The 25,844-nt window shown below is 43.3% G+C and overlaps 1 protein-coding gene across 1 annotated transcript in view; it reads right to left on the reverse strand.

Annotated features, from left to right (window-relative positions):
- DOK6 (docking protein 6) overlaps positions 1–25,844 on the reverse strand; it is a 490,286-nt gene that overhangs the window by 253,466 nt on the left and 210,976 nt on the right. The window contains exon 3 of the mRNA XM_090039593.1: positions 8,297–8,411. Coding sequence (XP_089895719.1) covers positions 8,297–8,411 — 115 coding nt within the window. The remainder of the gene's footprint in view (positions 1–8,296; positions 8,412–25,844) is intronic.

A 25,844-nucleotide genomic window follows, 5' to 3' on the forward strand; every position in this document is an offset into this window, starting at 1 on the left:
AAAGGGTGACAGGAGGTCAGTGAGAATATAAATAGGTGGAGAAAGAGGAGGGAGGGATGACAAGGAAGAAATAATGGGTGAAGGAGTACAAAAGGTAAGCAAGGGAGTGCACCACTGTAGTGATGAGTTCTCCAAGGTTGACAAGAGGCCATCTGTGAAAAAGGAAATAGGTGGAAATTAGGAAAAAAATGGAAAGAGGAGGAGGGGAGAGGAGGAAGGGGGTAAAAACAAGGTGTGATTGGTAAATTCAGGAAGGTACCTGTTTAGATCTAGGCAGCTAAAGGTGTGTCCCTACAAATCACAGGAAAAAACCCATCAATCTCAGTAAGCACAATGTGAATGCGGGCACTAGGATGTGGTATTTTAGGCAAAACAATATGGATAAAGTAATTTGCCTGTTATGTGCTTGCATGTTGTTCATAAGAGTACAGGGATACATATATCATTGCAGACACGCCATATTCTTTACTCTATCAAAGGAATCCCTTATTTAATGCAAAAGATGCATTGGGTTCAGAGAATAAAGTAGTACTGCATAATATATTAGACTGTATTTTTACTCTGAAATGTGTGAAATATGACAGAAGACAAGTCAAAATCTTGTTATTATTAATTGTAAGGGGAAAGTGTTATTTTCTTGAAAAACAGAAAATAGCCACACATTTTTCAGCTAGCATAAAATATCAAACATACTTTTGCCTGGCTGTGCCTCTTTTGTAATCATTTATATCTGTGCAGATTCAGTGGGAAACATTAACATCCAGATATGATAGTGTTTTAGGGTCTCTCTAGACCTGCAGGTAAAGCCATGATGGGATCTGCTGCACAATCCACACAATCATACTTCCTGCCATGCCACACAAGTGTTGCAGAAGGCATGATTGGGAGTTTGTGAATATGAACCCATTGCGCCTTACTGCCAGTGCAGGGGGAGACTGGGATTGTGACAAGCAGCAAGCACCTGTGGCTGGGAGCCCCATGAGCTGAGGGAGCTCCCAGGCACTGGGGTGCATCATGGGCTCCCATAGCTGAGAGCCCCAGCAGTGACCTAGGCTCTCAGCCATGGGGGTACCCCAGGAGCTGGGAGCCCTGTTAGCTGACGGGGCACCCAGACACAGCAATAAAGATGACTGCCAGCTTCTAAGAGATGAAAGGAGCTGGAAATATTACTAAAAGATATAAGAGACTAAGGAACGCAGAAAGGAAAAAAAGTGAAGAGAATGAGATCTGTTTTCTTCAAAGTCAGCTGCCTGAAATACTTCAGTCATGAATAGAAGTTAGGTCCTAAATTCAGTGGTTATCTGGAAGAACACTTCATAAAAAGCCCAACAAATTCAGAAGAGAGAAATAAAATAATAATAATAAAAAAAACCTCTGAAGATCAGAAAAATTCTCCTCGTGACAAGTCCGAGCTTTCATCCCTGCCCCTACTCATCTGTACTACCCCAGCCTACTCTGTCTCCTCCTTCTCACCTGCTATGACTTGTTGGTAACCAATGTATTTGGAAGGGGGCTGTTCTTGGGACTAGGTCAGTCCTCTCCAGGATGCTTTTGGGCTAGCTGCCCCCTTTGCCACACCAATGTCTTGCTACTGGATTCCCCAACTGCCCCCTTTTGGGACTCTCCTCACTCTTTCTCCTTCTCTGGCAGACTAACACTGGGTCCTTCAGACCTCAACCCTTTTCCAGGCTTTAACCTTTTTGGTCTCAGCTCCTTTTTCTTCTAGCTGAGACCCTCCATCCCAGGTTCACTGATTTGGGCTGTGGCTCTCTGAGTCTCAGCCTCGCAGTGGTACCCTGCTCATGACCTCCTCCACCCCTACGGCTACTCCCAGGCCTCCGGCCTTAAATACAAAGAAGAAAATCAGAATATAAAAGGTTAACCATTTGTTTATAACAAAACCACAAGCCCCTCAGGGCTGTAACAACTCTCGCCCTCACAAGGAGCTGACTTACTTCCCTTCCAGTTCCAGGGTACCTCCTTTTCACTATCAGTCAACTCTGTTCTCAGTTTCTCTCCCAGCTGCCCCTGGGCCTGAACTGGCAGCTCCAGCTCAGTAACTGGGCTTATACGTAGCCAAGCTCTGCCTCTTTTGGATACCTGACTGCTGCCCATGAAGATGGGCCCAGATGTTCCTACTCATCTAAATTAATGGTTTGGACCTTCTTGCTCTGCATCCATCCAGGCATGAATCTCTTGTGAGTTGCTCATTGCATTCCCTTTCCCCTATGAGTCCCCACAGTCTGGCTTCTGTAAGGGGTCTGTTCCTTCTCCTCCTCCTCTACTGTGCACAGGTATGACAGATCTACAGTTTGAGACCTCAGAAGAAACTTCATTAGGCATAGCAAAGGCAAACAGTTTAGAGCATTTTAACACAGAGTATCCAATAAATGTATACATGACATTTTTATGTTGTAGTTTCCTGAGACTGCAGGTCCCTTCTAGACCTGTGTGTGTAAACTCACAGAATCCTCTCAAAATGCTGAATTAAATTTCAGTTACATTTTTTTTTTTTTTTTAATAACAACAGGCTAAGTAATATGACTCTCACTAGGACACTTCTACTGAATATGTTTGATAGTAATTGAGAGAGTTTAAACATGTCAGTTTGTCAGGCTCACTGAAAATTTGATACATCTGTTGCGCTACTGGAGCAGCTGCCAAAAAATGAAGAGGTCACAGCAGTCAGGGTCCTTGTTATGCTGAAGAATGACGATTCCTTTCCAAAGCATAATTATATCATTTCAATGTTTCATTCTGAAGCCTGAAAACTTTGAAGTGTTTTTATTCAGCCTACTCTTCAAGATGTGGCAGCTGACTTGCAGAATAGAATGGTTTTGCTTTTACTTCTGCTTTATGAATAGTGGTGGTAATATTTTCCTGCGTTGTGAAACAAGGCACTACAAAGAAAGCATTTGTGGAAGCAAGATGAAGGGGTTATAGGAAAAAAGGATCTCATCTCACGTAAGGAAATTTGAGAGTAAGAAGTTGAATAGTATTGGCAAAATCCTGGATATCTAGAATTAAGTGAAAGGTTCTTAAAAAAAAACCCCAAAATCCCAAGCATTGTTATTTTTCTCCCCACATCCTAGTGAAACATCCATAGATGATAAGTAAAATGCAAATTAGTGTACTAAATACATCAGGCTGTCTTTTCCAATGGGGTCTGTGCAATTAAAAACTGTGCCTGAAATGGGAGATTTATCAGCAGAATGTCTAATAAATAAAATATTGTTAGAGGTTCAAGTTCAAAGCCCACATGGTGAGAAGACAACATGGACTATTCAGATTGTGGTGAGGATACTGGGGATTTAAGTGATTCCTAAATCTCAAATTTGCTTTCCTCCCCTGTGGACCCAAACCTATTGATTCTCTTTCACACCATTTGAAGAAGCAGGCATTAACCCCCAAATCATTTTTTTAACTAGCATTTATTTGGACAGAAAGTCTCATATTCTTGTCTTCCTTACAACCAAAAGCTCAGTGTTCTAAAATCTTATTGCTTAGATATCTAGATTACTTCTCTTTAATGCTATTAAAAGTCTGAACAGCTATCTGGCTGCATACTTTTCGTTACAAATCAGAATGTCTTTTGCAATGCAAGCTGCTTCTCTGAGTCTGCCTACTGCCATTCAACAACTCATTGGACTCATTTGCCCAATGAGTCACTGGGGTGGTCAAGACTATTCTGCTGTTGTGACTAAGCTTTCAGTCTGGCTGTGAACATACCTTGACTTGTTCTTAAGATTATCTAACCTAGTATTCAGACTTGTGATTTGGCCTCCTCTTTCCAATATTGTGCTCTTGCCTCAGTTATATGGCATCTTTTTCTAGTCCTGTCCAAGGACAGATTCAGGGTGGCACAGTAGCATGATCATCCAGTTGACCTGGGCACAGGAGAAACCCCAGAACCACTTCTGCATTATTCCAGCTGTGGATGCGCAGGGTGCTGGGTTCAGATAGGGAGCATAGCAAAAGCAGGTGGGCTTCCTTTTCTTGCCTCTGCCTTCTGCCACCTCCCCACTGTGTTCCTCACTGACCAGGAGCAGGCACTGAAAGGAGGGACCTGCCAGCTGCTCCCACTGTCTCCAGATAATGTAGGCATGGTAGCGGGAGCTCCAGAAATCACTCCTGCCTTGTTTCAGGTGGGGGCTAGAGGGAGACGTTATCCAGGTAGCCAAGCTTGAGTGGTGGTAGTGGTGGCACTGTGCAGGTTCCTCCTTCCAGCCCCTGCTTCTGGCCAGTGGGGACACCTGTTGGGAAGGGGTAGGCAAGGAACAGATATTAGCAAGAAAAACTTGCATGTCCCTACTGCTGTCTCCAGCCAAGCTGAGCACACCCTGCAGCTACTCCTTACAACCTATATCTAGAGTGGAACCAGAGCAGCTCTGGGGCTCTCCCAACATTTGGGTCAGATGGGGACATATGTGATGGCAGGAGAGTCCTCCCACACATTGCTGCACCTGCTTCCCACTCTCTGGTGTGCTCTGATGGCCCAAGGACTTGATCAGCGGCTCATTCACATTCCCCAATGATCTGAGGGTTGGTGTACTGCATCCCCTTTAGCATCATGAATTCACCCATGGCCCTGTCCTTGTGACATCTTAGATTCAGAGTCAACCTGGAAGTTTGAAAGCAAATTTCCCTTCTGCACTTCTGTTCTCATATGATATTCTTTTTGCTCCAGTAAGAAGTATGATGGCATCAGGAAGTCACAGGTGTGATTTTCTTCTCATTTTCTACCTAACTAGTGGGCTCTGGCCTCCTTCTCCTCACCCTTATAACAATGAGAATTTATAGAAATACAACTCATCTTTTCATACTATGACCCTATGCATAGAGTGAAATCTCTGCATATACAGCATATTTCCTCATGGTCAATCTGCAGAACAGAAAATAAATTTGTATTCCTCCTAGAAAAAATTCAAAAGAATGCCCATTCTAGTTCCATGAAAACTTTTGAGTTTGGGTCTTTTGTCCCAATTTGGGATGAAGCCTCTCTTTGGTGTGCCTCCTCATCCTCCTGCACGCACCTGAAATACTTTGCAGAACCCGAAAGTAATTTCCAGGGCAGCCTTATTAGGAAGCAGCAACAGCTGATTCCTTAGAAACTACCGTGGGCAGATTAGCAACAGCAATCCTCTCTTATATTTATTTTTTTTTCAAAGTTAAATATAAGGGTGAAGAAGATGAATCTGAACAGCATATAGTCAAGTTACCCAGTGAGCTTATTAAGACATAACTGTTTATAAAATAAACCTGAACACCAAACTTTACTTTTATGAAACTGCATAGATATGAAATATGGAAGATGAATGCCATACCTGAGCATCTGGTTCTTCTCTCATTTATACTGATATTTCACTCAAGTCAATGGAGCTCTATAAGTGTAAAACTAAAACAACCAGGCACATTATGTATACAGCTTCTCTCTGGACTGGCTTATTTTGGCTAAGTACAGATATTAAAAAAGCCTGAGGTGGAATCGATCAAACTTACGTGGGTTTCTGTAAGTGAAACAGGTTAATTCAGGAGCAAACAGAACAAATATTTTTCTTTTTGTGGGGCTGGTGTTGAAGGCAGGCTGCCTGCACTGGGCAAGGCCCACCCATGGACTCCCAAAGCCCTGTGAGTAGGTGCAGCCACAAGGAGACTGACCAGGCTCCAGGGCATGGCTGAGCACCCTTCTCCACATTGTTGTGCATTCGTCACCCACTGTGCTGACTCTGCTCTGTGAGAGCTCAAACATAGGGCTCTCTGAGACCTTGGTCAGGGCAGCAAAGCAAAGGGCAAGTGGTAGCATGCCTCTCTGTAAGGGGATGGGGAGGGAGGAAAGCTAGCAGGGGGTCAAAAAGACACCTGAGATGCTGGTCAACAGCCACCTAACATGAATCGATAGGGGATCTGGTACAGAAGTTTGATTCTCCATCTAACCTACATCAATTAAGTTTGAGTGCACATTGATCCAGGCCTATCTTAGACTGGGTCCTACCATTTTTAAACCAGTTATTGTGCACTGAATGTCTGCTCTGTTAGTTTTACACAGGTTTCCAAGCACTTTCTAAGTACCAAGTAAAAGTGTAATGCCTGTACCTGGCCTTTATGTAGTTAGACAGACTATGAGTGTGTGTAGATGAAACGGGGGCCCTAAATTGAAGCGATGGGTTTTAAAAAACACTACTTCAATTTAGGACTGATTAAACCCCCATGTCATGCACACACCCTGCTGACTTACCTGCCTTTTTGGTGGGGAGGGAAGGGCGAGCTGCTGGCAGGCGGGTGGAGTGAAGCGGTCTCTGGGCTGCAGGGTGGGGGAGGGGAGGGTCTGGTGTTTCCCTCTGTGACAGTGGTGGCCCACCCCACAGGTGGCACCTACCCTCAGGCACCCGGCTCAGGTGGTCCCAGGCAGCACTGCAGCTGCCAAGCCCCTGCACAGCTCAGGCAGGTAGGTGGGCTCCCGGGGGAAGAAAAAAGATCAAGCTCACCACTCTTCTTGGGCAGAGCCTGATTTCCCAGGCTGCTGCCAGGCTGCCTGCAGGGCTTCCTACAGAGTTGTGGAGCAGTACGGGGCTCGGTGCTTTGCTCCATCACTGTAGGGGCAGCAAACTAAAATGCTTTGAAGAAGTTTTAGTTTGCTGTTCCCCGAGTCATTCAAGGTGCATTACACCACCAAATTTCGTACAGAAGCTGGAATTAATGTGCAATACACCACTGAGGCATACAAACACCAACACCACTAAAACGGCGCAAAAGCATTTAGCCTGCTTTAGTGTCACATTTAGACCTCACATTTTGTCTATACACAGCCTATGGTTCCATTTTTAAGACTGTGGTTCTTTTGTGTTAGGGATCAACCCTTATCTACTACACATTCAAGTTAGGACTTCTCTCTCCTTGCTATGCAAGGGATCCATCGTACTGATCTTACCTCACAAATTAATGGAAGCAAAAATGTTCAATGAACTCAGTGAAAATTATATTCCACCTGTTCAATACATACGTAGGACAACTGAAAGGGTTATTTAGGAGTTGGAGGATTTCCCATATTTGGGATGTTGACAACACCTACCTATGTCTCAATCTTGTCTGACTGACAGGATGCAGTTCAGCATCTTAGCTAGCATCCAGATGAAGTCAGGACATGAATGAGCACAAACTAACTGAAGGTCAACTCAGATGAGACTAAGATGAGACTGGCAACCTTAGTGAACATTGAACATTGAGACCTTCAAAGTAGGACTTCCTTGGCCTCTAAATTCTGGAAGCTGTAAGGGAAGAGGGGCAAAGACAGATAGACCTTGTATAATTCTTCTTTTCCCAAGCATCTGCTCTGTGTAACTAATGCAGGATATAGATGGAGCTATAGTCTGAGCCAATATAGTATTTCTTATATTTTGCATATTTTATTATTCATTTAACTCTAAATAAATTAAAATAAGTAGAGTCATTAATGCATACTGCCTATATACCCTTATGGGTCAGTACTTCAGATTACCCATAAGAACCAAAGCCAAAAAAAGGCATGGGGAGATGTTATTTTTTATTTTACCTGGAAAGCTTTCTCTTTGTAAGTTTATTCATTTCATTTCCAGTATCCTTAATGAGATGACTCAGCAAGCACGTTTGTGAGATTTGCACCTAAATGTCTATATCTGATCTTTTACCACTGCATCCTCCCAATGTCGTTTCTTTGCTATGTTATATCTAATTTAGATTGTTTCTACAGATATGTTTCTACAGATATTCTAATGTAAAATTAATGTACTTTAATAATACAAAGCATTCTGGGTGTCACAAATGACAAGCTGTTTTATGTACCAGAATTCCTGGATACACTTGGGTCCTTACTTATTTATTTTTCTGTGTATTGGTTCGAGCCACAAATTGTTTTAAGTTCATCTTTAAAATATCCTGGGATTTTAGCTGTTCTTTGCTTCTCTTACAAAAGTAGCTTACCACTACCCTAACTAGTGCCTACGGCAACACTTGGTTAAAAAGAATTCACGTCACCGCTTGCCTTAAAAACATCACATAGGTAAGTATTGTTACTCAGTTCTAGAAGCTTAGTTGAAAACCTAAAGAGTCTTCAGACCATCTGGGGGTGAAAACCCTGACAAAGACATAATACCACAGAAACAATTGTATTACAAAATAAGCAATTCAAATATATGTGAAAAAATATTTATGCCCTTTATGACAAGACTTCTTATTTGGTGCTGTATCTTAATCCATCTGAACCATAGTTTTACATGCAACTCAATTTTCTCAATCTAGAGATGTGGTAGTAATTGCTTACCTGACTCACAGGCAAATGTCTTTGATGTCTCATCATGAAAGATAATTGCCACTGCGTGTTTTTTTGTCTCTCGAGGCAGTCTGGTTATGTTTTTTATATTGTGCAGCTCAGTTACCTTGAAATGAAGAGAGACATATCTTAGACCAGTGTATAAATAGTAAAAATAAAACAGTAACCCCCAGGTATTCAGTTTTCATTGCAATCACTACATTTTCTGATGGCCATCTGACTTCACTTGCTTGCGGTTGACAAACAAGTATAAAAGGAAACAGTTTTCAGCTGCAGAACTGTTTGCAGAATTTATTTTCTGACACAAACAGTCTTATTTTTTTCCTCTTATTATATAAGAATTGTTGTAGAAGACTAGACAAACCCTTCCCCTACTCCATTATTGACTGGCCCAGTATTTTTCCCCAAAGTAGAATTAATATATTTGAATATATAAACTGGTAAATATGTTGCAGAATCCATAGCAAATATGTTGCTGTAGCGGATATAGCAGCATCATATTAGTCAGAAGAAATAACTCATTCATCATGCTAATTAATATCATAGACCTTTGCATTGATTCAGTCTTTAAAGAAGTTCTAGAAGCTTTGGTGCTGTCCTTTTCAGAACTATAAATTCAAAATTCAATTTTAAACAGTCTTGTTTCAAAAACCTGAGAAAGACCAAGGATGATTTAATACGATAGAATTAAGCATATTAATAACATATACAGTTTGGTCTATTTCCTGCTTCCTTTGACATAAGTGTATTACTTTATTTAACTAACATGAATGGAAAGAGCTGGTAACACCACATATTATGAATATTATCCAGCACTTTCCATTATAAATATCTTTTCTCAATTCCTTAGTTTCAGCAAAAAGTAGGACTGGAAGGGACCTTATAATGTCATGTGGTCCAGCCCCATGCTCAAGGCAGGCTCATCCCTGATTATACAATCCCAGTCAACTGTTTATCTAACTTGCTCTTGAAAATTTCCAAGGGTGGAGATCCATGACTTCTCTGGGTAGTCTGTTCCAATGTTCAACTCATCTCCTAATGAGAAAGTTCTTCCTAGTCTCCAACCTAAAGTTCTGGGATGCAAGTTGAGTCCATTGTTCCTAGTGCTGTCTCGTATAGCCACACAGAAAATGTCAGATCCATCCTCTTCGTAATAAACTTTCAAGTATTCAAAAACTAATATTTTTTATTGCTTTCTGTGGTAGAATTTTTCCAAACTGAACACATCCTTCTTGAAGGGTGGGGCCCAAAACTGGATGCCGTGCTCCAAGTGAGGCCTCACCAGTGTTGAATTGAATAGAGTGGAACTATCACTTCCTTTGATTTGCAAGTGACACTCCTATTATTACAACCAAGGGTGCTATTGGCTTCTGTTTTCAAAAAGAGCATACTGTTGGCTCATATTCAACTTATTGTCCACTGTGACCCTCAGATTCTTCTCTGCAATACCACAGCCTAGCCAGTCATTCCCTAGTTTCTGAGCTGAGGGGCTACAAGCCCATGACGGGTGAGGCTGGAGCTGGGACTCAGGAGCCCAGGATCCTGGGACAGTGGACCTTGGGCAGAGGGTTCAGCCAGAGTAAACTGGGCCCAGGCCAGCAGGCCTCAACCCAGACAAGGATCTAACACCTGAAGTTGAACCACCCCCTGGACCTCTAGTGGTAGCCTTCCAGTCCAATTCTAACATCAAAGCATGGCAGGTAAGAAAACAGGGTGGGACCCTGAAAGTCCAGAGGTAAGGTGGGATCCAGATGGCTGCCACCAGATGGCCACCCCAAGGCCTTACCTGCTACAGTCTGTTATAACTTTGACAAAAAGAATATGTTGTCAAATAACGTAGATTCCAAACAATAAAACCCTCAAGTTTAAACAGTTGAAAATATACCAAAGTAGTTTATATATAGATATGGTGGACTAAAGCAAAAACCAATTAAAAGGATTGGATTTTGCCAGGGAGTGAGAGGAATTAGACACTGAAGCTCAGGTTAATGTTTTATGAGAACATGAATATAAAAAATTAAAATTTAAATAAAAATGAATTGAATAAATGCCAAAAATAACTGGCCATTCAGGAACAATACACCAGTTAAAAGGAGATGCATTCCTAGCATCCAACATAAATGTATAGCATATAAACTCTACTTCATTGTGGTATCCAAGATAGGTGACACCAATTTTGGGTCTGGCAGCTTGTGAAAAATTTAATCAAATAGTGTGTGTTCTTGCACTACCAGAAGACACAGGCCTGGAATATGAGACACTCATGTTAAAGTACAAGGATTTATTTTAAGGGCTAGATTGCCTGCCATGTGAACATGTACTTCAGATAAATAAGCAAGTGCTTCCCACTATTCATCCATGTAGAAATGTGCCTTTTGCTCTCCATGATAGATTTAAGGTAGAGTTAGAAAAAACTGAAAAAAGGTCAAGAGATATAGAAAATCTAGGAACCTACGAAATGGGTAAGAGCTGTAGTTATTGTGGAGCAAAATAGTGATCATTTGTATATATGCTTGGATCCGAGGCACTTCAACAAGGCTATCAAATGGGAACATTTAATATTGCCAGCTAGAGAAGAGATTATGGCCAATTCACAAATGCATGATTTTTCAGTAAAATGGATGTCTCCTCAGGATTTTGGCAGCTGAAGATCTAAATTATATGCATTTAATACTCCATTTGGAAGGTACAGACTTCTGCGTCTATTCTTGGGTATTGTGTCCACTCCTGAAGTGTATCATAAAATCATATGCATGATTTATGAGCATATTCTTGATGTAGACACCTCCATAGATGATATTATCATCTGGGGCCCTACCAAAGAAGAACATGATCACAGACTTCAGGAAGTGCTGAAATGCAAATCTGAAACTGAATAGTGAAGGGCACGCTGGGCGTCACACTGAACTTATTTTTATAGGGAACATCATCTCCACTGAAAGGATGAAATCTGACAAAAGTTCAGACTAATGAAATGATACCAAGTCCCCAGTTAAAGAAGAAAGTGCAATGCTTTCTGGAAAAGGTAATTATCTGGGCAAATTTATACCTAATTTATCAGCAAAAAACAACATCATTGAGGACACTTTTTGAGAATAAATGTGAATGGTACTGGAATGCAGAACAGAAAGAATCATAGGTTGCCTTGAAAGAGGAGCTGATACAAGGGACCATGTTAAAATTTTATACTCCTGGAAAACCTATAAAAAATTTAGGGGGTTGGTGCAATGTTTTATCAATTTTTTTGGAAAATTTTGCAGACTAGTGGTCCATAGATCCAAATAAATGCAGAGGCAGAAATCAGCTATGCATAGACTGAATGGGAGTTACTAGGAATATTATTTGCCTGTAAGAATTGTCACCAATATGTCTGTGGTCAGACTGTGCATGCAAAAAGAAAGCACAACCCCATGAAAGCATTGTTTAACAAGCCATTAAATGATTGTACTTCGAGGATTCAAAGACTGACCCTGAAGCTGCAAAAGTATACTTCTGTTGTCACCTACACACCAGGTAAATTTGTGTTTACTGTATGCCCTCTCTAAAGCCATGTATGTACCCTGCTATGAAACCAGAAACTATATTTGAGACAGAGGTGCAAGCCTATGTAGACTTAATTGTCATGTCATTCCCTATAAAAGATAAGAAACTGCATAAAATAAAGCAGAAACATAAAAAGACAATTCATTGGAACTCTTGGAAGAAATCAGAAGACCTGGTGCTAAGTACAATACTAGGGACAAGTACTTAGGGTGCAGGACAAACTATGAGCCAGGAATGGAAATTAGGAAGGGAGAAATGAGCAGCACATGAGCAGTTGTAGGAGGAGTGTAGCACTTGCTGACAAAAAAAAACAGTGGGGAAGAGGGAGTGTGGAGGCAAAAAAAGACTGGAAAAAGTAGGTGGGTATATGGGGAACTATGAAAGAAAGGAAAGAAAGACAGAAACAGGGAACTTGTGGGGACTGGAAATGTGTGTGGGCAGACAACTGAATGAGGGGAGAGGAAAACTAAGAATGGGCAAGAAGGCTGAGGCCGGAAGTAGAAATAGAATGTATGGAGCAAGGAAGCATAAGTGGAGTGACTGAGTAGGCAAAGAAATTCAGATAAGAATTGAACAAGGGTAGGTTGGAAAGGATGAAGCAAAGGAATCTGTCCAATAAAATCTGCTCCCTTTGTATCAGTAAATTGGGCAAAGAACTGGTTAATCTTACTATTCTTTTGCAAATAAGCAATTTTTTTGTGAAATCAGCTAGAAAGAAGATATCTTTGTTTTGTACTATACACCAAGGAGACACTGTAGCAGGTGAACTGAGTTATGATAAGGCTTTATGGCTGGAGTTTAGGCCTTTCCAGAACTAAGCAATTAAGTAGTAACTTGCCACCTGGACACTGTATAACTTAACTTCCAAAAGGCCTTTGATCTAGTATCCTACGATGTCCTCGTGAGAAAATTGGAGGATAATGGGCTGAACTCCAAGACAGTGAGATGGGTGAGAAACTGGCTGCAGGATAGAACCCAGAGAGTCACAGCGAACAGATCTGTGTCATCCTGGTAAGAAGTGGGCAGCAGTGTCCTGTAGGGGTCAGTGCTTGGTCCAATACTTTTCAACATCTTTATTAATGATTTGGAGGTGGGGGTGAAGAGCTTACGGGCCAAGTTCACAGACGACACCAAGTTATGGTGGAGTGTGGTCATGCTTGAAGATAAGCCACAGATACAGGTGTACCTAGATAGGCTAGCAAGTTGGGTGGATTGAAATCTGATGAAGTTTAGCATTGAGAAATATAAAGTGCTCCACCTCGGGACGAGCAACTCCCAACACACCTACAGGCTTGGCAGCACCAAACTGACTAGCACTATGAATGAAAGGGACCTGGGGGCAATAATAGACCACAGTATGACTATACACTGGCAGTATGATGCTGTAGCCAGCAGGGCAAATAATACTCTGGCATGCATCAATCAATGCATCTCCAGCAAAACCAAGGTGATTCTTCTGCTCTACTCAGCACTGGTGAGACTGCAGCTGGAGTACTGCGTCCAGTTCTGGGCACCACACTTTAACAAGGACTTGGACAAGCTTGAGAGAGTCCAAAGAAGAGCCACCCATATGATCAGAGTCCTACATGGCAAGCCATGCGAGGAAAGGCTGAGGGATCTGGGACCCTTCAGCCTGAGGAACAGAAGGCTGAGAGGGGACCTGGTTGCAGCTTACTGCTGCACTAGGGGAGTACATCAAGGGCTCAGCGAGCAACTGTTCACCAGGGCACCTGTGGGGAAAACCAGGAGTAATGGCCACAAACCCTGGAAGATTGATTCAGGCTCAACATTAGGAAAAACTTCTTTACAATTAGGGTGTCCAGACTGTGGAATAAGCTCCCTCCGAAGGTGGTGCAATCACCTACCCTGGAAATCTTCAAAAGGAGACTAGACAGTCAACTTGCTGCAGTCACCTGACCCCTCATTATCTTTCCTGATTGGCACAGGAGGCGGAACCCAATGATCTTCCAAGGTCCCTTCCAGCTTTATAATCTATGAATCTTCAACTACCCGAAGGGGGCAGGGTTTGAAAGAAGATGGAGCTGGACTGTTCTCAGTGGTGTTGGAGCAATGGTCTCAAGTTGCAGCAAGGGAAGTTTAGTTTAGATATTAGGAAGAATTTTCTCACTAGAACAGGCGGTGAAAGCTCCATCTTGGAGGTTTTCAAAACCTGGCTAACACAATGCTTTCGCTAGGATGATCTAGTTGGGGAAGATCCTGCTTTGAGTAGGGGGTTGAACTAGATGCGACTTCCTGAGGTCCCTTCCAACCATAATTTTCTATGATACTGTGATCTGCTTCCACTCCATCATCTGACCCCAGTGCTCCAGGGCAAGGCGTTGGACTCAATGATCTACTGAGGTCCCTTCCAATCCTAAAAATCTATGAAATCTAAATCTATGAAAATCTAGTACTGAGTGCCTTATAAGGCTCTGGGAAAAGTGAGTGCTGTGATTGATATGGTGGACAAACCAGGTACAGCAGTTTCCCTAAAAGGAAAGAAAACCAAAAATGGAATAGGATTGGAATACCATATCTACAATGATGAGGTAAGAAACTCCAGAACTGGACAATCTGGGATGAGAAAGTTATAGAAGTAGTGGACAATCTGGGATGAGAAAGTTATAGAAGTAGTGGACAAATAAAGGAACATTGTGTGGTTGCATTGTCACCCTTGGGGACAGGACCAACCGTGGAATTCTTGTTTGAACAGGAAATCTAGAAACAGACATCTCAAACACCCAGCAGGGGATCTGAGGCCACTACCACTAAAAGCTGCTGCTGTAATGTCTGACGGAACCACTTGTCAGTTCATATTACATGGTGGAAACTTGTAATAAAGATAAGGGGTTACTATTAAAGTTCACTTGATACCAAATTGGATGAGGGGCTTTGCCAATCCTTGGGGGTCTCTGGGAAAAGGAATCCCAGTGGCAACAGGCACTAGAACTAGCATTTTCAAGAGGTAGTCAACAAGCTGAATGTAAACTGAATGTAATTCTGTGATTAAGCACACTTGGGGGACTACTGCAACTGGGATATGATAAGCAGAGTCTGCTGCTGCAGTGATGTAATTAGTGTTGTAGGACTATTCACATACAGTTAAGCATATACTTAAGTGCCTTGTTGGATCACAGCCAGAGTACAGGTGCACCTTGTAGGACCAAGTCATTATTAAGGGTATTGAGTGCCAAACCATTGTTTATTTAAAGAAGAAGAATATTGACTTATTAAACAATTATTAGCAGAATACCAACATTTTTCCCATCAAGATGACTGTAGTTTTAAAGTTGTTTAAAGAGACAAAATACTGTAATGATTTACTTTGACATTTATGTGTTCAACACTAACTCTCTGCAGTGCAAGGGCTGACTCATAGCTGCCAGACTCACATGCCAAAGCTCGCTCCATTTCAGTCTAAAATAATTTAAGAAATCCTTACTTCTGCAACACAACCAGTGTAGCCAAAGGAAATTCTATCTACATAGGGACTGCAAAACAAAGCCTGTTGTTCATGATGCATTTAAGGTCTTTTGGAATGAAAAATAGTAAGTAAAGGAACATATTCAGTAACATGAAACATAACACCAGCACTGAAATTCTATAGGATTGTTTAGGATTTAAGTTATGTTGATATATTTTCAAGGTTTGAAAATCCCACTTATCAGTCTCTCTTCACCCATGGCAAGTATACATTTTTCCAGGCTAAAATGTGCTCAGTGATATTGCAAACCATTGCTTTCTTTTTTAGTATGTATACAGAAGAGAAATACAGAGCAGGCCAAGCATGGCTGCACTTTTGCAGAAGTGGAGAAATGGGGTACTGAACAGTACAGATAATCCTGCCTCAGTGAAGGGAAATGCAGAGGAAATCAGCAACTGGAATTGCCAAAGTTTTTCCAGGAGACAAGAGTGGGGGAATGGGGGAGGGGAGGGGCTGGGAGAAAGATAGAAGGGGTGAAGAAGAGCTGGGATGTTAAGGGGCCCTCATACCCTGCAAGAGCTTGGGGGTAGAGATGGAGGCAGTATTATTTATTAATAGTGTGTGGAAGAATTGCTCAGACTTAAATAACTGTGGGGTAGGACAATCCCAGAACTCATTAAGTGTAGGAAAACCCAGAATTAAGTGAAAGAATCTTTCTTTCCAAAGCTCATTAATTAGGAAGAGGGTTAGAGCCAAAAATTCATTTTTGAGGTGAAGAGAGCACAAGCTCATGTTAAGAGTCCAAAGATAAAGTGGCATGCACTGGGATTTTCAGAAACCTGATGGCAATTAACTCACATTAAGGTTAGATGCTTAGATTCCAGATAAATAAATGGTAATATAACAGAAGGTAAAGAAACCACTCAGAGGAAGGTTTTTTAAGCACATAAACTGGTTTATGTGCAACCACTGTCCTTAGCCTAAGTGACCGGAAACTGGTTTAAACCTGTAACAGAACAGAAACTCAATGGACATAAACCAGTTTCAAAATAGCTGAAACTGTTTTTAGATAAACCTGGTTGAAAGTAGTGTCAGATTTAACTGATTTGATTAATATACTTTAATAATACAAAGCATTCAGGGAATCACAAATGACAAGAGGTTTTATGTACCAGAATGCCTGGATACACTTGGGTCTTTACTTACTAATTTTGCTGTGTATTTGTTTGAGCCACAAATTGTTTTAAGCTCATCTTTCTGGGATTTTAGCTGTTCTTTGCTTCTCTTACAATGGTAGTATGATCACTACCCTAACTAGTGCCTACAACAGCACTTGGTTAAAAAGAATTCAAACCGGTTTATGAAACTTCTGTCTCAGATCCCTTCCTGGTTCAAGTTAAATCACAGCCCCCCAGCATGCTTTCCAGCCCTGGGCTGAGCTGGGCTGTGCTGTCTGTTCCAGTGAGCAGGGCTGGCTGACAAGGGGTTGGTGTGGGGGAGGGCAAGCCCAGCTGCAGATGCAGCCCAGTCTACCTGGAAGTGGGGGGAAAGGGAGGAGGAGTACCACCCCCCCCCAAGCAAACCCCGACTGGGATCTGGGACCAGGGAGAGCAGTTAAACACCCCTTCCCCTGCTCAAACTTACTGCTGGGTGAAAATGAACTACAAATGCCAGAGGCACCTGGAAGCTGAAATAGGAAGGGATGAGCAACCCTGCAGAGTCCTGCTGCTATAATTCTGGACTGCAAATTCTAGAGACCTTGAGGGCAGCAGGAAAAGAAAATAAACCCACAGCCAGAGAGTCATGCTCCAGTCCCCCGCTACCCCCAGCATCTGGCCTGAGCTACTGCAGGCATGTGGCTGCATTTCCTGAATCAAAGGTAAATATCTGTTTGCTTCTGTTTCAATATAATCTATGCAGTTTAGACTAACCTGCAAAGACTGAACAGATTCAGCCTCAGGCTTTTTGACTGCCTGCACCTAGCCATAAAGCACTGAGAATGCCTCACATATCTGAATATGTGGCTGTGTAAATGACATCCAAAAAACCCCTATTATAATACCCTTGACATTTTTAGAATATGTCTGTTAATTCCTATACACCTCCTCTTTGATTTATTAATAATGTTGATTTTTTTTCACTGAACAGGTAGAAATGAGATCCATTTTTAACATCAATTTAATGTTACTGTCTAAATAAATTAGCCCATATCCAAGGTTGGTTCCCTACACATTTTTTGCAAGATTATCAGATTTTTTTCTTGCCAAGTAAAAATAGATTAAGGAAAAGGTGGGGGGGGGGGGAAGCAGACCCCTGCTACTTCTCTCACTCCTAAAGAAATGTTGCTTATCTAGTTATTACCCTTCATCCCCAATTAGTTATAAATACTCTCAAGTATCTTAGTTTCTCCTACAGAGTGGCTTGCCTGCTTCGCAACATTTCAGATTTGAAAATGTATGCTTCCTTGTATTTAGAAAAGCATTTTACCTACTGCTGTGTGATATAGCCACACAAATACTGTGAGAAGCTCACTGAATGATTGTTCAACGGAAATAATGAAATGGACTGTAGTGAAACAGTGAGACTAACTAAACAGAAAGCAGTGGAAAATGCACAACATGAACAGAACTGAGAGAAAAAAAGGAAAAAATAAATTTCTTCAGTTTTTCATTTAAAAGAATCCCAGATTATCTCTGTAACAGTATACATTTTCAGTCTAAATGAGTTCTTTTTGTTTTAACATCACCCTTTAAAGCAGCTTCCCAGTTCATTCATTCAAAATACAATAAAACAAAACAGTCAAATAAAGGTTAGGCTATGGATAGGTGTTCATTTCTAGTGCTGCAAATTTCTAGGAAATTTCCAGTGCTGGAAACTGTGGCAAGAGTTGAAGCATGCAGATGTTCTAGTCTGCAGCCACCCCTCTACCCACAGGCAAACCAGAATTGAGCACCGACCTTGGGGAAATGTCCCCATGGCTTCCCCAGACCAGGGTCAGTAGCAACTGAACTCTCCCTTGGATCAGGAGTTGAACAATGGGGGAATGTCCCCACATCTTTTACAGACTGGGATGATGAGTCTCCAAGATGAGCTGAGTAGCAGAAATATGTCCCTGAAGTAGACAGGCATTCATTCTGGTGGGAGAGATTCTTGTATCTTGTACAGGCTAGATCTTCCTTCTCATGGATCTGCCAGGTGTCCTCTTCCAGAAACTACATAAGTGCCTATATGCTTGCAGTGTCTAGCCAGAGAGCAGCATTTCACCCTCTAGATATACAACACCTGTTCACACCTTTTGACACCATCTCTTTCTAAATGGTTGTGGAAAGTTGTAACTCTTCCTTTTCATAGATTGCTAGGTCCATAACACCACTGCAACAATGCAAGAAAGGAGTGACATCTAAAAAATCCAGCTACAGGTTGTCCTTTCCTGGGGGCCAGGGAGAAGGGGGGGAGCCTGTGCAGCAGGAAGTTCTGCTCTTCATAAGCAGCTCCATCTTGCTGGAAAGACCACATTGGAAAGGAAGCCAAAATGAGTCAGCAGTGGGGGGGAAGTATTGAAAGCTTACTGGGAGCTCCTAACAGGAGTATTGCATTTAAGTTATGGGAAATGACCCTTCTACTTGTCACCGGGAGAAACAGAGGAGCAGACCCTGAGGAGCCAGGGGGGAACCCTGGGGTCAGGAACCTGCCAGGGAAGGCAAAAGTATAAGTAAAGAAACAAAAACTTCTTGCCTGTAGCAGGATCCGTGGCAAAGCAGAAAATGGAGGCGGGACCCGAGCGGCTCATTAGCTGCACCTTTATACAGCTGCAGCCAGCGGATAACGCCGGCGGCATGAGCTGGCCAGCAGAAACAAAAAGAGCCGCTGGCAAGGAAACAGGCAGGGACCTTAACAGGGAGGTCCCTCCCAGAGCCCCTACGAGGGGAAAAGGGGTAGGAAGCTGCCTCTCCCAACATGGGGGAACGCAGTGAAGCCCACCGCAGGAACAACACTGCTGGCAGCAGCACAGGGAGCAAGGAAGCTGTCGTCCCTCGCTCAGACCGGGGACCTGGCCCTGTAGACCGGAAAGAATGGAAGGAGGGTGACACTGGGGCTACTACCAGCGAGTCAGAGGAAGCAGCAGCCACCAGGATGCCAGATCAGGTGGGATCATCGCGGGGATCCAGTGGGCTTGAGGAGATGCCCCAGGTGGGGAATGAAGGGCACAAACAGTGTGAGGGGCTGCAGAAGACGGGCCCCAATGGCACAGAGTCCCCCTGACGAGGGACACATGGGAGGTGTGCGGAGAAGGGCCACCACAGGTCCAGCGAGCCCACAGGCAGGTCAAAGAGTGAGGAAGAGAGTGTTGGAGCTGGCAGTCTAGCCAAGTCCCAGTTTATGGCTGCCTAGGGACTTTGGGCACCTGGGGCCTGGCATTGTTGAGCTAGACACGAGTATAGAGGGCAAGAGGGCAGATACCTTTCCCTTTTTGTGCACATCTTCATATTTTCTTTGTTGCTGATAACGTTTCTTTTTTTTCCCCACCTTTGGAGGGGTTGTGGTGCAAGGCATCTAGGAACCAGGTGTTGCTTAAGTCCAGGAGGGGTTACTAACCCCTGGGAGGCCAGGCAGTAGTAAGGTGCTGTGGGCGGAAGTAGGGTTAGGCCCCGCAAGCTGATACAACCATCCCCAGAGTGAGCATCTGCAGAGCCCCAACAGTCGGAGAAACTGGCTGAAGGACATGGTGAACCTGTCAAGGCAGGCTGTAAAGGCGACGTAGAGGGGAGGTGGAGCCTCGCAGAAGACCTCCATACAACTGTCCCATAGTCGAGAGAACCCCAGCAGTCGGACACCACTCCACGGGAATAAGATACAAAGTCATGGTGGGTGAGATTGGGTGAGCAACTATCCGGGAGAGAGACATCCACTTGGCGGGACAGCAGGGATGGACAGGTGAACACCCCCGAGCATCCAGGGCTGCGCGGCGTGTGACCAGATGTTTGAGACCAGACGGGCATACTACTATATTCTGCAATGCTGAGGCTTTACCTGGAATACTGTGTCCAGTTTTGGCCATCACACTTCAAGACAGACTTGGACAAATTAGGAAGAGTCTCTGGAGGACAACAAAAATATCACGGGTCTAGAAAATATGATCTATAAGGAAAGGGTGGAAGAACTGGGACTATTTAGTCTAAAGAAGAGAAGACTAAGATAACAGTCAGATATTAAAAGGGTTACTCTAAAAATGAGTACAATCAATTTTGCTCTATGTTGACAGGGGACAGGACAAGAAGTACCCTTAAACTACTAAGGAAACTTTACATTAGATTTTAAAACTTTCTGACTATGAGGGTTGTTAAGCACTAAAACAGATCATTTAGAAATGTTGTAGATTCAACCATTTTTTTCAGTTGCAGGTTACACAAACATTTGCCTAGGATGATTTAGATAGGAATGAGTCTGGCTTGAACAACGGTGCCAGTCTCACTTATCCTTTAGTCAGACTTCTGCATGCAAAAATTTCCATGCCTTCTTATTTGAAGAACTGCAATATTTTACCAACAACGTGTCAGCCTGGTAACATTTTCAAAAGTGACCCATCAAAACTGCAAACAGTTTCTTTAGGTAAATTAGCACTTTTCAGCAGAAATATTGTTAAAAAATCCTGACCAGCTCGGTCTCTAACAGACATACTAGCAGAATATAAGCTTATTCACTGCAAATAATGATGGTATATACAGTTAAAGATCCTATTCCAGAAATATCTGGCCCATAGGCTACACTGTATGAATAAAAGCAAGCAAAAAATCAATTTAAAGTGCTATTACATGTGTGCGAGTCTCTCTTAGATCTTCAACAAAATAGATGGAATTACTCTGACAGTGGGATTAAACTTCACCCAGACTGATAGTAAATTTATCATTAAAAATATATCTTAGCATATCACTTTCCTATTTTTCCATTACAGTCAATATAGAACAAAGCAAAATTGAACTATACAGAGGGCAAAAAAATCAAACCAATATTACCTTTCCTGGTATGAAAGCGTGCACTTGGATTTATTGCCTATTTTTCTCCTCTGCGATTCCTACCAATAGGTCAACATAATCTTTTCATATTAAGTTGACTACATACTTTAGAGTGGGGTTATTATTATTTAAAATCTTTTAACTGGGTGTTTTATTTTTCCCTTTTACCTGTACTCCACATCTTAGAATTCAGTATAGGACTCCATATAATGCAGTCTATATGTGTTATAGACTGTTATCAAATCTCCCTTTCCCAAGCACATCCTACTCCTTACCAGCAGTGGCAGTCTCACTTGTCCTTCAGTCAGACTTCCACATGCAAATGTTTCCATGCCTTCTTGTATACTACCTTGTATGCCCTCCTTTTACTAATCTAGAAAGTCATACAACTCATTACTGCTCTGGTACATAACATAATCAGCACATAAGCAGTAACTAAGTTGAACACATGGCGATAGAAGATATTTCTTTTGTAGAGATCAATTAAAAATATCAAAAACAAAAGTTTATATAAATGTGCCAGTCATTCTTAATATTTTTTTTAGATGGCAATATGTTGATTCCCTAGTGTACCTGGCCCAGCACCATCTTCATTCTGAAGGTAGGGCCAAAGCACCGCAAAACCTAGGGTTCCTGCATTCAAGTGTGACAGAACAGACATGGAACTGCTTTAAGGTACATCAGAGACTGAAGCAGCACTTTGTTGGTACATCCACACATGCAGGCACATGTGCTCCCAGCAGCTCAAACAGGAGTGGCACACATTTGTGCTGGAGTTTTTTAACTCAGTGCACATGCCCAGACACGCACTTTGGTGTGGGGCAAGTTGTGCCACTTGGAGCAAAATGACCCTGCCCAGCTCCTCCCAAATCTGCAGCCAGGGGGCAGATATAGAGCAGTATAAAAAGCTGCCATGTGCTGGCCCCAGCATTATAAAAACCTGCCCTGGCAAGCAGATCAGTGCTACTTGATGTCTGGAGCTTCTGAGGCCTAGCCAATTGGTATCTGGGCACACTACTCCCTTGTGCCAGCTGGACGACTGAAGCAGCCCTAACCTAGAGTTGCCTGCACCCTCTATCCACGGCAGCAGCCTGGCAGTGGGGATTGCTGCCTGGCTATGACCTGCTGCCACCTGTGACAGCAAGTGGCCCCAAGGCTGCATGCCTACCAGACCCAGATGGGGACTGCATGGCTGCAGCAGAGGCATCTGCACCTCTGGGCCAGCTGCCAGCAGGCTGTGGCTCCACAGTTGGCCTTTGTGCAGCATTACTGCCATGTGTGCCACTGCCCTGCCATAAAGGTAGTTATCACCTAGAAGATGTTGTGGCCAGGAGGTCAGCCACTTCCAGCTGGGTCCTGGGTGCCAGCCCTGAGCAGGCTCCTCTGCCTGGGTCCTGCCACTTGCCTCACTAGCAGGAATCCTGGAGTTCCCTATTTAAAAACTGCAAATTCTCTGATAAAAAAAATCCCAAATTCACTCTTTAAAATACCCCCAAATCCATGTTCTTCTATAATTAAAATAAAAGACCACTATATATATATATATATATATATAGAGCGAGAGAGAGAGAGAGAGAGAGATTGATCAGTTGGACAATGTTTTATTGATATATTTATAATTTGAAAGCCTACCAGTGTCTCTACCATCATAATAAAATAAATTCTAAATATCTATATGTTTTGCTGTTTGCTTTTGGTTTTCTTATCATAGAACAATTAGAGATCCACCTGACCCCTTCACTAACTAGGATGTGGGAACAGCTGCCCCTGCAGCCACAGCTCCTGCCAGCAGGTCTTATCCTGTCTGGCAGCTGGGCACAATGGGTGTGATGGAGGGGACGTAGAGTTTGCAGGAAGAGGGTGAGAAGGGGTGTGGGGACATGTGGGTTGGTGTTTGGGTGGGTGTGGAGGGATATGGAGACTGCTCAGGAGGGGTGGGTCCCCTGCTCCCCCACACAGGTCCACAGGCCCCGCCTAGAGGGCCCACAACTCACCGCTGCAGCAGCAGTGGCCATCAGGTGCTCAGGGCCCACTGCTGTCAGAGCCCCCCCCATGGCATGGTGCAGCCTTGGCAGCCTCAGAGCCAGTGATGCCTGTGCAGCTTGTTGCAGGTGTGGCTCGGTGCAGCACAGTGCAGGGCCATGTGCCTTTCTGCAGCTCTGGGCCACTCGGGCTGTCACCTGGGAGCTGGTGCTGCTCACAGGGACCACGTGTCATGCCGGACCAGGTCCTGCCTCCATAGAACTGGCCCAGCCTAACGGCATTCACGGTCCCTGCGAGTGGCGCCAGCCCTGGGTGACAACCCAAGTGGCCTGACCTGCAGAAATGTGCATGGCCCCACACTGAGCCATGCTAGACCACACCCATGACAAGTGGCACAGGCATCACCAACTCTGAGGTGGCTGGGGCCACAACGCACCGTGCTGCAGGGGGGCTCTAACAGCAGGGGGCCCGAGTGCCCGATGGCTGCTGCTGCTGTGGGCGGGGGGGAAGGAGGCTGTGAACTCTGCTAGAGACCCACATCCCCTGACAATCCCCACCCCACTGTCCTCCAACTTATGCAAAGCCCTCTCTTCCTCCAGTCCCTACTTACCCACGCCAGTGCCCAGGTCCTGGTCATGCCGGATCCTTGCTCCACTTCTGCTTACCCCAGCATGCTAAGGGTGTGTGGTTTGCATACCGGGGCAGCAGAAGCACATAGAGATGCTCTGGCCAGAAACCAGAGCGTCTCTGGAGGATTGGTTTCCGGGTTAATTCAAGGCATGGTCCAGGACCGTGCCCTGCCCCACTTTGTCCCCTGTGCTTTTTTTGATACCTGAATTTCTAAGTATCAAATGTTGAGCTCACACTGCAAATATGCAGTGTGGGAAACATTTTTTCATTCATAGCTTGCCTTTTGCAGTGTCTGAGACTAGTTTAAAATGCTACAAGAGGCACATGTGTGCTCATCTGGACACGCCCTGAGAGTGCAAAGATGGTATATATTCACCTTCTTTATCCCAGTTCCTAGCTGCACTAAGTGGATGGAGATTTTTGAGTAATATAGTTATGAGTATGCATCAGTAATGTTGCTGATTTTATTTGTGCTGTTTTTACATTTCTCTGAAAGCATTTCCTGTGGTTTTGGGCCATCTTTCTTTACCTGTCTTGAGGTAGAATTTCAGGTTACCTATTCTTAAAGGGAGCTGGGTACAAAACCCATCTAGGTGAATGGCTTATTATAATATAGGATCAAATGAAAACCCTGCCCTTTCTTCTTTCGGGGGGGGGGCTTGTGATTTGCATATAAGAAATAGCCTTAAAACAAGTATATTTATCAGCAAAGAGAACAAAGCATTACAGAAAACTATTTCCAAAAGCACACCTACACACTCATTAAGTCTTATCTAATCATATGCTTCACTATAAGTTAGATTAAATTGGGTTCTGTCCTGATTTACAAGAAAAGACAGCACAAGTTTATGCTTATTTAGGAAGCCAAGGTCCTTTTGGGATACAGCCAGGTTTCACTATTTGTCTCTTAAACTGTTCTGCCATGTGCAATGTAAATTAGTATATGCTGAACTATGTGTAAGTAGTTATTTTAAAACAGTAGTTATACAAAGCTAAACAGAATAACCATAATGCTTAGACATCTCTGGCAAGAAAGATAGGTAACTTTCTCTTCTTCAGCAATTCCTTGCAATTGCATGGTTGTCTTCCATGATTGTCTCATCTGTGAGTCCAAAGATGGCTAATGAGGCCTACCTAGGATCAAGACTCTAATACAGCTCATACACATGTTCTGTGTCAGGTGGGTGGTGCTAGATTCTTGATTTCTTTTGCGACGCTGTTTTTGCCACTCCCATTTTTCCATCTCCTGTTATTGTAGTGAGGTTTCATAGATTCATAGATGTTTGGGTCATAAGGGACCTTAACAGATTGAGTTCGACCCCCTGCTCTGGGCAGGAAAAAGTACTGGGCTCAGATGAACCCAGCCAGGTGCATGTCTAGCTTCATCTTAAAGACCCCCAAGGGTAAGGGAGAATACCACCTCTCTTTGAAGCCCATTCCAGATTCTAGCAACCCTTACCTTAAAGAAGTTCTTCCTGATGTCTAATCTAAATCTGCTCTTTTTCAAACTACTGAGATCCTTGCAGCAGACTCTCTTTCTCCACTTGGGGCAGTTCTGGGCAATTGTCTCCCATGTGTTGACATTGAAGTTTCACTTTTTTAAGCTGGCCTTGAGGAGGTCCCTGAAGAGCTTTCTCTACCCTCCTCTTGAGCATATGCCTTGGCTGAGTTGGGAGAATAAAACTTGCTTTGGGAACCTGAGGTCAGACATCTAGATGACATGTCCAGCCCAATGAAGTTGATGGTGGATGATCATTGCCTTGTTACTTGTGGTGATGGCTTGCAGGAGAACGCAAAATGTTGGTGAGTCTGTCTTCCCAGTAGAATTGGAGGATCTTCTTTAGGAAGCATTGATGGTACTTTTCTAACAACTTTAGATGTCTCCTGTATGTTGTCCATGTCTCAGCTCCATACAGCAAGACGGGGATCACAACTGCTTGATAAA

This window comes from Crocodylus siamensis, chromosome 3 (genome assembly GCF_052110815.1).
Source record: "Crocodylus siamensis isolate JL-2025a chromosome 3, ASM5211081v1, whole genome shotgun sequence".
Classification (NCBI taxonomy): Eukaryota; Metazoa; Chordata; order Crocodylia; family Crocodylidae; genus Crocodylus; species Crocodylus siamensis.